The following is a 17,313-nucleotide window of genomic DNA, read 5'->3' as shown; positions in this document are numbered from 1 at the left end:
CTTGGTGTCCCCGTTTTTCTGTAATTCGGGGTTTCATCCTCGATTTTCCTCCGGTCAAGTGGAATCTTCGGATTGTCCTGGAGTGGATGCTGTGGTGGAGAGGTTGAATCAGATTTGGGGGCAGGTGGTGGACAATTTGAAGTTGTCCCAGGAGAAGACTCAGCTTTTTGCCAACCGCCGTCGTCGTGTTGGTCCTCGGCTTTGTGTTGGGGACTTGGTGTGGTTGTCTTCTCGTTTTGTCCCTATGAGGGTTTCTTCTCCTAAGTTTAAGCCTCGGTTCATCGGCCCGTACAAGATATTGGAGATTCTTAACCCTGTGTCCTTCCGTTTGGACCTCCCTGCATCCTTTTCGATTCATAATGTTTTTCATCGGTCATTGTTGCGCAGGTATGAGGTACCGGCTGTGCCTTCCGTTGAGCCTCCTGCTCCGGTGTTGGTTGAGGGTGAGTTGGAGTACGTTGTGGAAAAGATCTTAGACTCTCGTGTTTCCAGACGGAAACTCCAGTATCTGGTCAAATGGAAGGGATACGGTCAGGAGGATAATTCTTGGGTCACTGCCTCTGATGTTCATGCCTCCGATCTTGTCCGTGCCTTTCATAGGGCTCATCCTGATCGCCCTGGTGGTTCTGGTGAGGGTTCGGTGCCCCCTCCTTGAGGGGGGGGTACTGTTGTGAAATTGGATTCTGGGCTCCCCCGGTGGCCACTTGTGGAATTGTACTTGTGTGCATCATCCCCTCTGTTCACCTGCTCCTATCAGGATGTGGGAGTCGCTATATAACCTTGCTCCTCTGTCAGTTTCATGCCGGTCAACAATGTAATCAGAAGCCTTCTGTGCATGTTCCTGCTACTAGACAACTCCTAGCTAAGTTGGACTTTTGTCCTTGTGTGTTTTTGCATTTTGTTCCTGTTCACAGCTGCTGTTTCGTTACTGTGTCTGGAAAGCTCTTGTGAGCGGAAATTGCCACTCTGGTGTTATGAGTTAATGCTAGAGTCTTAAAGTAATTTCTGGATGGTGTTTTGATAGGGTTTTCTGCTGACCATGAAAGTGCCCTTTCTGTCTTCATGCTATCTAGTAAGCGGACCTCGATTTTGCTAAACCTATTTTCATACTACGTTTGTCATTTCATCTAAAATCACCGCCAATATATGTGGGGGCCTCTGTCTGCCTTTTGGGAAAATTTCTCTAGAGGTGAGCCAGGACTGTCTTTTCCTCTGCTAGGATTAGGTAGTTCTCCGGCTGGCGCTGGGCATCTAGGGATAAAAAACGTAGGCATGCTACCCGGCCACTTCTAGTTGTGCGGCAGGTTTAGTTCATGGTCAGTATAGTTTCCATCTTCCAAGAGCTAGTTCTCATATATGCTGGGCTATGTTCTCTCGCCATTGAGAATCATGACATTGTCCAATTTGTCCTGAGTACGCTGATACCCCATATGTGGGGGGGAACCACTCTTTGGGAGCATGGGAGGGCTCGGAAGGGATGGAGCACCATTTGGAATGCAGACTTAGATGGAATGGTCTGCAGGCGTCACATTGCGTTTGCAGAGCCCCTAATGTACCTAAACAGTAAAAAAAACCCACAAGTGACACCATTTTGGAAAGTAGACCCCCTAAGGAACTCATCTAGAAGTGTTGTGAGAGTTTTGAACTCTCAAGTGTTTCACTACAGTTTATAACGCAGAGCCGTGCAAATAAAAAATATTTTTTTTTCCACAAAAATTATTTTTTAGCCTCCAGTTTTGTATTTTCCCAAGGGTAACAGGAGAAATTGGACCCCAAAAGTTGTTCTCCAATGTGTTACGAGTACACTGATACTCCATATGTTGGGGTAAACCCGTTTGGGCGCACGGGAGAGCTCGGAAGGGAAGGAGCACTGTTTTACTTTTTCAACGCAGAATTGGCTGAAATTGAGATCGGACGCCATGTCCCGTTTGGAGAGCCCCTGATGTGCCTAAACAGTGGAAACCCCCCAATTATAACTGAAACCCTAATCCAAACACACCCCTAACCCTAATCCCAACGGTAACCCTAACCACACCTCTAACCCAGACACACCCCTAACCCTAACCCTATTCCCAACCGTAAATGTAATCCAAACCCTAACCCTAACTTTAACCCCAACCCTAACCCTAACTTTAGCCCCAACCCTAACTGTAGCCTTAACCCTAGCCCCAACCCTAACCCTAGCCCCAACCCCAACCCTAACCCTAGCCCTAACCCTAGTCCTAACCGGAAAATGGAAATAAATACATTTTTAAAATTTTTGAATTTTTCCCTAATGAAGCGGGTGATGAAGGGGGGTTTGATTTACTTTTATAGCGGGTTTTTTAGCGGATTTTTATGATTGGCAGCCGTCACACACTGAAAGACGCTTTTTATTGCAAAAAATATTTTTTGCGTTACCACATTTTGAGAGCTATAATTTTTCCATATTTGACTCCACAGAGTCATGTGAGGTCTTGTTTTTTGCGGGACGAGTTGACGTTTTTATTGGTAACATGTTCGGGTATGGGAGATTTTTTGATCGCTTTTTATTCCGATTTTTGTGAGGCAGAATGACCAAAAACCAGCTATTCATGAATTTCTTTTGGGGGAGGCGTTTATACCGTTCCGCATTTGGTAAAATTGATAAAGCAGTTTTATTCTTCGGGTCAGTACGATTACAGCGATACCTCATTTATATCATTTTTTTTATGTTTTGGCGCTATACGATAAAAACTATTTTATAGAAAAAATAATTATTTTGGCATCGCTTTATTCTGTGGACTATAACTTTTTCTATTTTTTCGCTGATGATGCTGTATGGCAGCTCGTTTTTTGCGGGAAAAGATGACGTTTTCGGCGGTACCATGGTTATTTATATCCGTCTTTTTGATCGCGTGTTATTCCACTTTTTGTTTGGCGGTATGAGAATAAAGCGTTGTTTTTTGCCTCGTTTTTTTTTTTTTTTTTACGGTGTTCACTGAAGGGGTTAACTAGTGATATAGTTTTATAGGTGGGGTTGTTATGGACGCGGCGATACTAAATATGTGTACTTTTATCGTTTGATTTTTTTTATTTAGATAAAGAAATGTATTTATGGGAATAATATATATATTTTTTTCTTTATTTAGGAATTTTTTTCTTCTTTTTTTTTTACACATGTGGGAATTTTTTTTTTTACTTTCTTACTTTGTCCCGGGGGGGACATCACAGATCGATGATCTGACAGTTTGCACAGCACTCTGTCAGATCACCGATCTGACATACAGTCGTGCAGGCTTACCAGCGCCTGCACGGCACCCGGAAGTAATCTCTGCAGGACCTGGATGCAGCCCCACGGCCATTTTGGATCCGGGGCCTGCCGGGATAGGAGGTAAGAGACCCTCGCAGCAACGCGATCACATCGCGTTGCTCCGGGGGTCTCAGGGAAGCCCGCAGGGAGCCCCCTCCCTGCGCGATGCTTCCCTGTACAGCCGGCACACCGCGATCAAGTTTGATCGCGGTGTGTCAGGGGTTAATGTGTCGGGGGCGGTCCGTGACCGCTCCTGGGACATAGTGCCGGATGTCAGCTGCGATAGGCAGCTGACACCCGGCCGCGATCGGCCGTGCTCTCCCCGTGAGCACGGCCGATTGTGCTGGACGTACTATTCCGTCCTTGGGAATTAGGGCCCACCCCACATGGACGGAATAGTACGTCCAATGGCAGAAAGGGGTTAAATAGCCCAAAAAATGTTACCAGTATGGAGTCCTTAAATTCAAGGTGGCAGTCCAGTGGTTGGAAAGACAAACTTTGCGCCAATGTTTGCCAATGACAATGTTGTACTATACATCGGGAAAAGCTCCTGATGTATACTGTAGTTTTAGGTACACAGATTCAGTGTGCACATAGCCTAAAGAGTAATACTACAGGCGAGACGGACCTAATTCTCAAGACTGGTAATTTTTACTCTGCGTTGTGCAAAAATGTTGCACCTTTTTAAAGTGATTTCCATCAGAATTCTGGCGTAATCGTTTAAAGAATAGGGGCCAAGATCTCTGTGCAGATGAACATATGAGAGCCTTAAAACAACCACATGAAGGAATCATACATCAACTTGGGTCTTATGGAGTAATTTGTCACTGTTCAAGTAAAAAGCCTTTAGGGGAATTCTTTGCCCACTAGGTTCCCTTTTATCTGTAGCAGAATGAATATACCTGCTTTGACCTTTGATTGAGACAGTATTGGGAAAAAGATGTATTACCTATTAAGTTTTTCCCTAGACTGTAACAGCCTGTTGCCGTGGTTAAGGTCTTCCTGGACAATCACAAAGTAGAAAACTTTGTGAAGCTATTTGAGACGCAGTTAAAGGGAACCTGTCACCCCCAAAATCGAAGGTGAGCTAAGCCCACCGGCATCAGGGGCTTATCTACAGCATTCTGGAATGCTGTAGATAAGCCCCCGATGTATCCTAAAAGATGAGAAAAAGAGGTTAGATTATACTCACCCAGGGGCGGTCCCGCTGCGGCCAGGTCCGATGGGCTTCGCGGTCCGGGGCCTCACATCTTCTTACGATGACGTCCTCTTCTTGTATTCACACTGCAGCTCCGGCGTACTTTGTCTGCCCTGTTGAGGGCAGAGCAAAGTACTGCAGTGCGCAAGCACCAGGAAAGGTCAGAGAGGCCCGACGCCTGCGCACTGCAGTACTCAACAGGGCAGACAAAGTACACCTGCGCCGGAGCGTGAAGACAAGAAGAGGACGTCTTCGTAAGAAGATGGGAGGCCCCGGACCAGACCGCGACGCCCATCGGATTGGACCGCCCGCGTGAGCATAATCTAACCTTTTTTTCTCATCTTTCAGGATACATCGGAGGCTTATCTACAGCATAACAGAATGCTGTAGATAAGCCCCTGATGCCGGTGGGCTTAGCTCACCTTCGATTTTGGGGGTGACAGGTTTCCTTTAAATACAGTAAATACAGTGGTATGTTAAAGTTTGGGCAACTCTGGTCAAAAATTACTGTTATTGTGAACAGTTAAGCAAGTTGAAGATGAAATGATCTCTAACAGGTTTAAAGTTAAAGATAACACATTTCCTTTGTATTTTAGGCATATATATATATTTTTTTCATTTGCGGTGATTCAGACGCACACTACACCAGGAACAAAAAGAGTTGGACAGGGCTGATTACCCTATTATGGGCATGTATTCTTGGGTGTGATTTTTCTGGTTTTAAATGGTTTTAGTATTACATTGCTATGTATGTCAATAAAGAGTAATTATTTTTACACATTCTTTTGAGTGATCCTTGTGATATATTATGCCTCTGTGTTCTATGGGTTTCAGGATTCTAAATTGGGCATAACGCCCAATGATCTACAATGATTAAGGTGCCCTCCTTGTTCAAAATTTGTTCTACTGTCCAGAGACACCTGCACAAATATGGCCTTCATTGAAGAGTCAGCAGAAGAAAACCTCTTCTGCATCCTCACCATAAAATTCAGAGTCAGAAGTATGCAAAAGAACATCTAAACAAGTCTGAGGCATTTTTGAAAAAAGTCATGTGGAAAGATGAGGTTAAAATAAAACTCTTTGGCAACAATGATCAAAGGTAGGTTTGGAGAAAAAAGGGCTCAGAATTTCAGGAAAAGAACATCTTGCCAACCGTTAAGCATAGGGGTGGATAAATCATGCTTTGGGGTTGTGCTGCAGCCAATGGCACGGGGAACATTTCACGGGTAGAGGGAAGAATGTATTCAATGAAATTTCAACAAATTCTTGATGCAAACATAACACCATCTGTAAAAAAGCTGAAGTTGAAAAGAGGATGGCTTCAACAAATGATCCTAAACACATGTCGAAATCGACAATACACGACCTTAAAAGGCGCAAGCTACAGGTTTTACAATGGCCCTCACAGTCCCCTGATCTGAACACTATTTAAAATCTGTGGCTAGACCTCAAAATAACAGTATATGCAAGCTGACCCAGGAATCTCACAGAACTGGAAGAATATTCCAAGGCAGAATGAATGAAAATCCCTCAAACAAGAATTGAAAGACTCTTGGCTCGCTAAAAAAGTCTTTACAAGCTGTGATATTTTCAAAAAGGGGTGCTATTAGGTACTAACCATGCAGAGTGCCCAAAGTTTTGCATTGGCCCATTTTCCTTTTTTTATTTTTTAAAATGTAAAAGATGAAAATAATTTTTTTTCTCCCTAAAATACAAAGGAAATGTGTCATCTTTAACTTTATGCCTTTTACAGATAATTTTATCTTCAACTTTCTTAACTGTTCACAATAACATTAATTTTGACTAGGAGTGCCCAAACTTTTACATGTCTCTGTACCTACTGCACAATGGGCTGCAGGATATCACTAAGTCGAAATTGAGCAGTATGATGGCCTAACACCTTTTTCATGTGTCCTCTAAATATTTCTAACCTTTCCTTAATTCTCATACAACATACTAACCTACTAACGTTAACGTAGCAGGACATAAGGGATAGAGTAGAAAGTATGAATGTAGGATCAGACTATTGTTCATAGTTTTGCTAACTGTAGCCATGGAGATGCTTACATCTGAATAGGAACTATGTACTAAAAAAAAAGTGCCATATCAAGAGTATTTGAAAAGTTGCTTTATTTCTTTTCTCTTTAATTGGATTGGGGCAATAAAAAAGTTGGTAGCATGAAAGTACATATTTTCTGAGATATATGTCCCCTCCAGTCCAATTTATTGACTGTATGTTCTTATGCAAATCTGACCGTCTAGAATAGTAAAGTGCAAAGCAAAATAAAAATGGCAATGGGTCTGAAATCATCTGTAATTTATCTTCAAATAATTCCACTTTTCACAAGCTTACTTGCATTTCAGCTACGGCTATATTTAAAAAAAAAAAGTAGAAGACACACTGAATTAGCTGGAGTGAAGGCTGAACGCCAGTAGAAAGCTTAAATTGTAGTACTTGGGGCATAGCTGTGCTCTCAAAGGAGTTTATTATAAAACCTTAAAAGAAATTCTTACTCTTTTCATTCATATTTCCCTGTTGGACAGAATATTTGCAAAAAATTACATTTATTTTTACTTAATTTATTACATTTATAAAGCCTTGATCTAGTAATAAACCTAGTCTCATATGCAAAGTATATAATATTCATATTACAAGATACGTCTGGAAATCTGATACATTTCGGTTCTGCCTTATGCATGGCATGATTAAAGATGGGAAGCTCCTACATTGCTACAAGGCTGTGAACACTCACAAGTGCTCTGCTACCCTATAGCAATAACGCCGTTACGTTTTCTCACTTTTGTTCCTCTCCTTTCTGAGATTCCATGTTACGATGTCAGCACTTTATTTTTTTTACAAGACATTTTTGTACTATTGGTCAATTTTGGATGCGCTTCTGACTATTATGGGTATGATAGAGAAGCATGAATTTTAGACTACTGTCATCTTGCGTGCCACACTAATGGGGTTTTACAGTTTCGGAAACTGTACTTTGACAGTAAGAATAATACTGTCAATAAGTTATGCACCACAACATGTTTTGTAAGTGTTAGTGGGCTGAGCTTTTATATGCATGTTGACACATGTCTGCATATGCAACTGGCACTGCAGATGTTCAGTCTGATAAAAGCACTGGAAGTGACAGGATGGCAAGTGCAGTACAGTGCGGCTTTACAAATAAAGTGAGGGATTTGGAGCTGTGACGCTAGTCACTTCTCACGGCCAAGCCGTGAGTCAGAGTGGTCAAGGAGTCCAAGGTCGGAAGCCAAGAGGGTACGTCACAAACAGAAGGAAGAGACAAAAGCATAGTCAGGTAATGTTCCGAGGTCAGAGTACCGGGAGGATAACGGATCAGAGCTCAACAGGTGGATGGTCAGAATGAAGTCCAAGGTCAGGCAACAGATCAAGCATACAGAACTCAAGGCATGGGAAAGCACAAACCTCACATGCTGAATGTACATCTGGCAGCGTTCTGGGAGACAGCTCAGTTAAGGAGCATGGCAATTAACTGGAATAATGAACACATGGAGACAGCCAACGTCTCTCAGTCTCAGACTGGATAGTTAAGCTGTCAATCAACACATTCACAGCTCAGCACGCCCCTGTACCAGATTGGATGGCCAAGCTGTCAGTAACTGCATCCCAGACACCCTGAAGGGTGGAACCGTGACAGGAGCTTTGTTTCTTGATTAAACTCCTTGAAAAGAAGCCTTCTAGATTTTATCTAAGCAAGTCTAAATTATCTTAGCTTAGTTGCTGGCGACATGCTTTTTCCTCAAGCATCAACATTCGTAGCATCCACCTGGAACTAACCTTTGACATCATCGAAACATCATGAATGATAGGGGAAACTGTGCTGACTGAAATGCATAATTCATGAGCTATAACACTGACTTTGACCTGACGATCTTCCAAAATCAAGGCCTTCACTTCAAGGCAAATTTCCGTTCAAGATGCTTCTACATGTCGTCCTGAATGGGGGATTTTCTTCAGTTGCTTCCCTACCATATTTAAACTTCTTGACCCAAAATTTTACTTGGCAGTAGGAACGTGCATCATCACCATATGCAAGAATCATCCTTTTAGACGTCATCTCAAATTTTTACAGATGATGAAACTTGGCCCACCACCACGATCTTGAGACCATGAGTCCATGCAATGAAAGCATAAGAGGTCATCAACTCTAAAGAAATTTTGCATCCAGCAGTGAGCTGGAAAGATCATGCCAACATTTTATGGAAATACAGAAGGGGTTTTATTACTAGAATTCATGTAACACAAGGCAACAATTTCCGCAGATACCTATGATTTAACAATAAAGGAATTATGTGAGGCCACCAAAAAGAAATGCGGTGGGAGGTTGTCGGCAGATGTGTTGCTGCTTCACGACAATGTGCCAGCTCACATGTCTGGCAAATCACAAGCTGCCATCAGGGAATGCGGCATCATGGAGCTTAACCATTCACCCTACAGTCCAAACCTAGCTCCCAGTGATTACTTTCTGCATCGGAACCTGAAGAACTTTCTGTGTAGGCTGTGATTTTCTAATAATACAGTCAAAGAGGCAGTAACCGGTTCTTGCAGCAGCAAGAAGTCTACTTCTATTCTGAGGGCATCCGATCACTGGAGGAGAAATGGAATAAGTATGTTGAAGTCAAGTGGGATTACACTGAAAAGAAGTAAGTTCAATTTTCTCAGAAAAAAAATATTTTCACATTCAGGTAAATAAATTATTGATCATCCTCAGAGTAATGCAATGGAGTCATCATCATCTCACATTAATACACAAAGTGGGTCCCCAGCAAATGTGCATCATAGGTCATGTATATCAAACACTTAGCACTTGTGAGTGTTCACAATGAGGCGATTTTGAAGATGTATGCTCAAAGATGTACTTCTGAATGCAAGTCGTACTGTTGCTTTATTGAACCATCTGGATCTTTGCTGAGATGGCGGTTATCTCTCACTGACAGATTCCTTTGCCCTGTAGCAAAAACTATGTGTGTCTTGTCCTTTTTAATTCTACAAGGTCCAGCAACAATGAGGTCACAACAGGGAAAAATTCTACATATATTCCCTGTACCCTGTTATGACCTATGGGCAAGTCAGGACTAGACGAACGATTTTAACCCTAGTTAATGCTTACATCAACAAGACTGGCGCGTTTCACAACTTGCCAATAAGGCTGTGTAATATATGCATCTAGATCTACTTCCTGATGCCACCTAAGCACCATATGTTTTCATTACGTCTCCTGTTCCATCGCAGTTATATCATCCCTTTATTATGATGAATTGTGATGTGTTATTCCGCTGGATTTCAATATGCTAATTCAGGTTGTCAGATACTGAAAAATGTTATAGCCTTCAAGATTGGGAAACATTTCCAAATCTCTAACTTGTGTTTCTGACTGCGATGATGGTACGTTTAGAATAATGCCTTATGCCTACAGAGAGTGGTTAAATAAGCTTTTCCTTAAACATTTAGAGGTATATTTTATGAGAATTGTACTTCCCTATAAAGCATTTCACCATATACAAGAAAAAGGTAGCAAATAAAAGTCCTTGAGGTGTCCTCTAAGTTACTGCAATTCCTATTTACTTGTTTCTTAATACAGGTCAAAAGTGGTAATTTTTTATTTTTTTCTTATGGCCTATGTAATTTTAATATAAGTTTAAAAAATCATTTATGGATTTTACCATAAAAGGATGTTGGATTGTCTACTTTGTCTTTTTAATTACATCTGTATCAGTTGCGTTGAGTGACAACCAATATAGCTGCCATTACAGCTTGTACAGAATGGGATAGTACCCAGCTCTCCAAAAGAAGTGGCGTTACTTACCGCAAAACACAACACAAATTCCTTAGCAGGCATTTTGCAGATTTCTCTTTTTATTCAGGATGCAGCTAGTCCTCATAAGAGTTGGCTGGATAAAAAGGGGTTCTGACTTTGTAGAGTGCACTTATATAGTACTGGGCAGCCCGCCTGTTTTAAAATGATGGGCGTCATCAATATGCCGTAAGCAATGGCGTAGCTAAAGCCCGATGGGCCGCGGTGCAAAATTTGGACCTGGGTCCCCCTGCATGTTGGTCAGATGTAAGGGCCCTTGTAGCACTCTAAATCCTAAAAAAGCAAGCTTTCGAGACTACTCAGGTCTCTTCATCAGGCATAATATCCTATAAAGACATACGTGTTCGCTCCCCCTTTCAATATGTAGTAATATCCCCCATCCTGGGCTCCTTCCTGGTATATACGTCCCCCATCATAGGCCTCTTACTGGTATCTATGTTCCTTATCCTGGGCCTGTTCCTGGTATATATGTTCTCAATCCTGGTATATATGTCCTCCAGTCTGGGCCCATCTTGATACATACAGTATGTTCCCCATCCTGGTATATATTTCCCCAATTCTGGTCCCCTTTCTGGTATACATGTCCTCAGACACACATCCAGCTGAAGTAGGCGCTGAGGTCGGTGAGCCCCGCCGTCTCCCGCACAGGGCCTGTAGCAGTCGCCCCCTCTGCAACCATGATCGTTACGCCCCTGGCTGTAAGCCAGATTTTGTGCACCACACCTACTTGAGTGACTGACACCCTATGTAAGCCTTATCTGCGTGCATTTATAATACTAGGCTGCCACTCCTTCCAACTGTGGTAGGTTTGTGAGTGGCTGCATTATTGGTATTTTACACCTGTGCTGCCCCCCACCTTTATCCTGGGGGTCGCCCGCATCCTGCTAAGGCATTTATATAGTGATTTGCTTTACGTAAGTCTGCTTTTTTGTGTTGCTGTTCTGGCTCTGATAAAGTTCTGAAAGTCATCCAAACAGTTTTTAGTGATGCTTCCCATATATTCATACCATTGTACAACTATGTAGAAGCTGGACCAACAGTCATATGTAGTCTTCCAAATAGATATAATTAAAAGAGACTGAATACTGTTTGACGTCTCAAATATTCTAGAGTAAAATCCAAGACCCTGTTGAAGATTTCAGCAGAGTCATTCAGTATTCAGTGGAATAATGAACTGTTTTACTTAGGACACACATCAACCGTTATCTTCATTATCACAACATAGAGGATTATAAAATTAATGAACACATAAAAATAAGAGAGGTCATACAGTACAGCATTACCAAACGCTAACAATTAACATCGCACCATCAGCTGTCTACTCAACACAATCCCCCCTATCATAAGCCTGACACTTTAGGTGATTTATACTAGTTCTTAGCCATTCCTTTTTAGGGTGAAATATCAATATACTATGGGAAATATCTTGTGTATCATATTTAGTAGGATAAGTTTACATGTAGTTGAGTGTCGGTGTCTTGTCTAGGTAGAAATATAAGTATGGCCGACTGCTATCTCTCCCGACCCCTCCATAATTATGCAAACTTAGCTAGGCTCTTCTTGCATGTGTTTTTTTGGCAGAAGGAGTGAAGTTAAATGCTACCAGACTCCCCTAGCATAGACGTATCTCCGTAAAAACAAAATGACCGGTCGATTGGTTTTCAACTGCCCGATCATCATTGCTCCTGATATCTGGGGTTCGTTGGGAGACACAAAGAACCAATATACATCCAACGTGTATGGTCAGCTTAGAGCTATTGAATTTCAATATAAAGGGACCCTAAAGACTTCTCATCAATAGATGTCTTTAATTTAAGCTAGGGCAGCAGCTACTAAACCTGAACTAGTTTGTGAGTAAGCTCCTCTCCGCAATCTTGCATTCACACAAGATCTGTGGTTGGATCTCCAAGATGTTTGGAACAAACTCCCTACCAAGTTCCTTCCAAAAAACTATGTGCAAGTGTACCTAAGGCAAAGATTTGAAATCGATTTCTCTTCTGTTCGTTCACTTTTCATTATGTTAATTGATAAAACTATTAACACTTAAATTTTTACTTTGCAACATTTTTTCCACACCTGCCTAAAACTTTTGCACAGTACTGTATTATTGTATTTGAGTGTTGTGAATGAATACACCTGGATAAATGCTTTGTAAATCCATTTTCCCTAATAAACTGTAGATGGAAATGCAGTTGACAGCTGGGGTTGTATATTGCTGTAAGCTGCATGTAGAAAATGTAAAGAGTCTCCCAGGGAGCAGAAGACAAACATAGACTTACCTCCTCCTCCTCCCAGAAGAGTACTGTTTGCTAAAGGAGAGAGGGCGATGGATGGGGTGGAAAAAAAGAGAGAGAGAAAAAAGAAATTATTATTAGACGTCTGTAGAAATCATCACAAAAGCCTTCTTTTTATTTAACACAAAGTCGTAATCTGTTTATTGCTTCAGGGAGAAGGAACTCTAGAGTCATTTAAAGTGTTGCTGACCAAGTAGCAGCTAAAGGTTAAATCCAGACTTCAGTAATGTTTTAATAATGTTTTCCCTGCATCCATTTCTCTCGCCTAGTTTCCATGCATCCCCTCTTTCTTCTGAGTGTCTGGGGTATAATTAGTGATAGATCCCTTATTCCCAGCACTGGAGGGCACATCGTTTGTTACATGAGCACCGAGAGCTAAGTAAGATAAAGTGACATGGGAAAGTGGGATCACGAGAAAGATGGGAAAAAAAAAGGAAGGTGCGATTCCCCTAAGGATTACATAGCTACCTGACTAAATATATAAACGGAATATAGATAAATAGACCTATAGCACCTGTCCGACAAAGCTTACAATCTATTATGGCACCATGGGGATTAGATTCCTTATAATGAATCAGTCACCAAGGCAGAAAACCATCATAGTGCACAATAGTGCCTACTGAATGACCCCTGAATCTCTGACTGGGGGGCTTTAAGTATTGCAGTATCCAACATTTCCCTTTTGGTTAACTCACTGGATCTGCTCCAAAGTAAGCAACTTAGATGATCAGTCGTGGTCTATCAACCACAAAGATGCACTGTTTGGGCTCGAATAGACGGCAGTAGATTGTCTCATTTGAAAGAAATGGGCAATTACGTAAATGACACTCTAATCAAACTCTGATTGGAGTGTAATCACAGTGTGCTCCGATTCTCTTGGATAAGGAGAAGATGGAGAAAAAAAATGTCTCCATCTTCTCCATTGTGTCAGAGTGCAGAAATCGGACCTCACTTAGTCTGTTGTTTCCCACTAACTCATTGACTTGCACGTCTGGGTGCGATCTGAATATTGGATCAAACTCGGGCATGTAGCGATTTGTTCCCTTGGAGCGGCTCTGTCCAAGGAAAAAAAAAAGAGGAAAAAAAAAAGAGGAAAAAAAAGGACATGTGCATGGCCCCATAGACTAACATTGGTCCGATGTTGTGTTGGATCGCACTCAGACCGACAATACGACCGTCTGCAGAAGCCCTAAAGCATATACCCTGACTACATACAAGTAATTAACACATTCAAAATGGGCTCATGGTGATGGTAAAAATAAAACCCTACCATATAGATTTTTCTCCTCCTTATCCCCTCACTGTGTCACTTGCTGGTCTCCTTGCTTCTTCCAGTGATGGGTGGTGGGAAAGGGTTGCAATGTGCCCGCGGCAGCCACTCAGTGGCTCAGAAAGGCAGACTTTACCTTTCATCTAAGTGGGAAGAAACGATCTCGGTTCCAACTCGCACAGCATGTGCAGGTTGCAACCCATCAGCGGCCATTGATTTGCTGCACCGGTCACAATTCCCCTTCCTCCTGACAGAAGAAGAAGCCAGGAGTCCGACAGGGTACGATGCGTGGAGCATGAATGATTGATGTGAGTCCGGCAGGCACATATAGTTTTGTGATTTGGACAAACTCTTTCAGAGGGCGGTTCATGCACTAGAAACTGAAATATAAGCCAGCTATGAGTTCTTGTAGATGTCAGCTACAATCTAAGGCTAGGTTCACATTTCGTTTTTGGGTGATCGCTAACGGACAGCGTTGCACGGCGAAAATGTCGCAATTAACGCCGTGCAACGGGTCCGTTAGCGCACCCATTGACAGCAATGTTCTTTTTGCCTGAAGCGCATCGCTAGCGCGTGCCTTTTTCGGCTCGCGCTAGCGATGTGCCATTCTTTTGTGGCGCGCCTCGGACGCTGCTTGCAGTGTCCGTGGCGCGCCCGAGGTCCGTTCCCCGCTCTCGCAGATCGGGGATCTGCGAGAGCGGGGACGTTAACGCGAACCCCAAACGCGACCCCTAAAAATACATTGCGTTAGCGCAATCCGCTAGCGCTAAACGGATTGCCCTAACGCAATGTGAACCTAGCCTAAGACAATTTTATAGAGTTGTGCATTAAATGGCGCAGAAGGGCTAAAAGTCACAAGCAAAGTTGCAACATATTTTGCAGCTCTTTGAAGCTAGATGTAGAGGGATGATAAACAAAGCTAGCCATACACACTGCGATATCATAGCCTGATGCAGCAATGGGGCTGGTAAGTGATCATTGTATACGGCCACATATCAGGAAGAGCTCATTAATCACAAAACTTTATCCAACATGTTAACGTCTTCTGATTATATTGTGACTCTGTACCTTTATCATAGAAGAGTAAAATATCACAAACTGCTATGCTGGTGGTATAGAAAAAAATCTTTGCTTATTTAAAGATCTCACTATTTAGATTCTATTTATTTTTTTACTAGGTTATATAGCGCCGCTGATTTCCACAGCGCTTTACAGACATCATCGTCACTGTCTCCATTGGGGGCACACAATTTGAATTTCCTATCAGTATGTCTTTGGAATGTGGGAGGAAATTAGACAACCTGGAGGAAACCCACGCAAACACGGGGAGAACATACAAATTCCTGGCAGATGTTGTCCTTGGTGGGATTTGAACAGTGCAAACCACTGAGCCAACGTGCTGCTCACAATGAATGAACGCCTTGGAAGAAAAGATTAAAGGAATACAATGTAATCAATAAAACTTAATACGATGGTGATACAAAAAAAAATTGAATTATGATTCCATGCAATTTTTTTCTGAAATGTGATACATACAGTACATAATTGTAAGGTCATATAATTCAAGTGTGTACAGACAGACATCTGGATATTTACTTCCTAGTTTCAGTGAAATATTATAGAATTCATTTATTTTATCAAATTCAGAAATAATGATAATTGCATGGAGCTACTGTATATTTAAAATTGCATGTATTTTTTTATTTTTGCATTCATGCTTGTGAAAATAGCCACGGGGGTAGCCATAGTGAGTGTCGGTGAAGCAACAGTGAATGTAATTTAAGGTTTTCAGCCATATGTATAAGACTCTCAATAATTTATGTGTGGGCAGAACGCCTTATAAATATGACAGAATGCCAAATATATATTTTATGCAGCTGCACCTGAAACCAGCCCCTAATATGCATATGTTATAACATATAGGTAGCCTTAACATAAAGCATCAGCCTTCCTCCTGTACAACACTTCTAAGAAATGGCCATTACATTAATTTATATTTATGGCGTCTGATGATCTTGTGGCAGATCTTATTTAATTAAAGTGAATTAGAGGTTGTCACAGTCATGCCTCTGTTAATGGTACAACTGTATAAGGTATATTACTTTTATTATATTAAAAATAATTATATTAGAATAATTACATGATAGTTCATTGTAATAGTAATTAAGTCCTTCGAGGCTTCTCTGCGGACTGTATGTATACTAGTAATTATAGATAGGTCACTTTTTTTTACCTTGACGTAGCGGCAATGGAAAGATGAGCTAACGAGCGTCGATGACCAAAAAATGCCACCAAATGGGCCATGGCCATCAAAATTTCCCCTTAACCCATTACTGAGGAGGTATTGTTTCCAGCTGGTGCTTATAAAATAGACCAAAGTAAAAATATTTGGGCTTTCACACAAGAGAAAATCGGATCGATTATGGTAATGACTCTGATCAGAGTTTGAGCCGAGAGTCCGTTTACTGTGATCCGATTCTCAGAGAATTACAGGTGTGGAGAAGATGGAGAACTTAAGTTCTCCATCTTCTTCATTGTCTGTATTCCTGTAAATTGGACTGCAGTATGATGACATCTGAGTGCACCCTGATGTTTTACACGCACCCATACACTTGAAAGGGGAGTACATGCTCTGATTTGCAGAGCAACTATTTTTTTTTATCTCATGCCGAATTGGATGCACTCCAAGTGCTATCCTACAAAACTTATGAGCGAGCCCTTTTAGAGATTCTCAGACCACAGATTGTCGGGTCTCCTGACCTGAGCTCACTGCCTCATATATACCTACGATAGAAGGAGATCTGGCAATGTTGTCCTGGGTATTGTCATGCAATCACAATCTCCATTCCATTGACATGTGAAACTGACCTAAAGGTATTGGAAGTCGCATCTTTTAGATGCATCATTTTTGCTGTATAAAAATGCTTCAGAAAAAACGCCGGTGGTATTTTATCTGAAGAGTCATTTTTGGTGCTTTTTTTGGACATCTTTTGCGGCGACATTTTTTTTTGCACCCTATATATAAAATAATGGTGGCTTCCAAGCAAAAGCTGCCAAAAGAATGAGCCAGTCACCACTTTTATTTAGCCTCTGGGCTTTGGAAGGTTGAAGTGGATAAAAGAAGTGACAAAAGACAGAATATGTGCACAGCAAGTTGTTTTGACATTACAGTGGATATGTTCACTCTTTTAGAAACTTTTTTTTTAGCGCTTCTTCAAGTGGGCTCCAGGAGTAATCCGCCTGAAAATGATATTGAGTGCCCATACTCTAAATGCACAAGTCGCCAATGGAAGCCTGGGGGGCCGAGTGGGCCTTGGGTGCGAACACCGACCCGGTGTGTATGGGGTGATGTGGTAACATAAGATACATTTGGGCTTGTGACCCTGGAGGCACTAGAGATGGCTTTTTATGCAAAAAAAAAAAAGGTG

General features: G+C 41.8%; 1 protein-coding gene across 2 annotated transcripts in view; it reads right to left on the bottom strand.

Annotated features, from left to right (window-relative positions):
• The window catches only part of MACROD1 (mono-ADP ribosylhydrolase 1), a 1,026,736-nt gene that overhangs the window by 168,947 nt on the left and 840,476 nt on the right, over window positions 1–17,313 (bottom strand). For both annotated transcript variants that reach the window (XM_077287616.1, XM_077287617.1), the window contains exon 4: window positions 12,601–12,630. In XM_077287616.1, coding sequence (XP_077143731.1) covers window positions 12,601–12,630 — 30 coding nt within the window. The remainder of the gene's footprint in view (window positions 1–12,600; window positions 12,631–17,313) is intronic.

The sequence above is a fragment of the Ranitomeya variabilis genome, chromosome 2 (assembly GCF_051348905.1).
Source record: "Ranitomeya variabilis isolate aRanVar5 chromosome 2, aRanVar5.hap1, whole genome shotgun sequence".
Classification (NCBI taxonomy): Eukaryota; Metazoa; Chordata; class Amphibia; order Anura; family Dendrobatidae; genus Ranitomeya; species Ranitomeya variabilis.
This window is presented reverse-complemented; position numbering and strand designations above follow the sequence as displayed.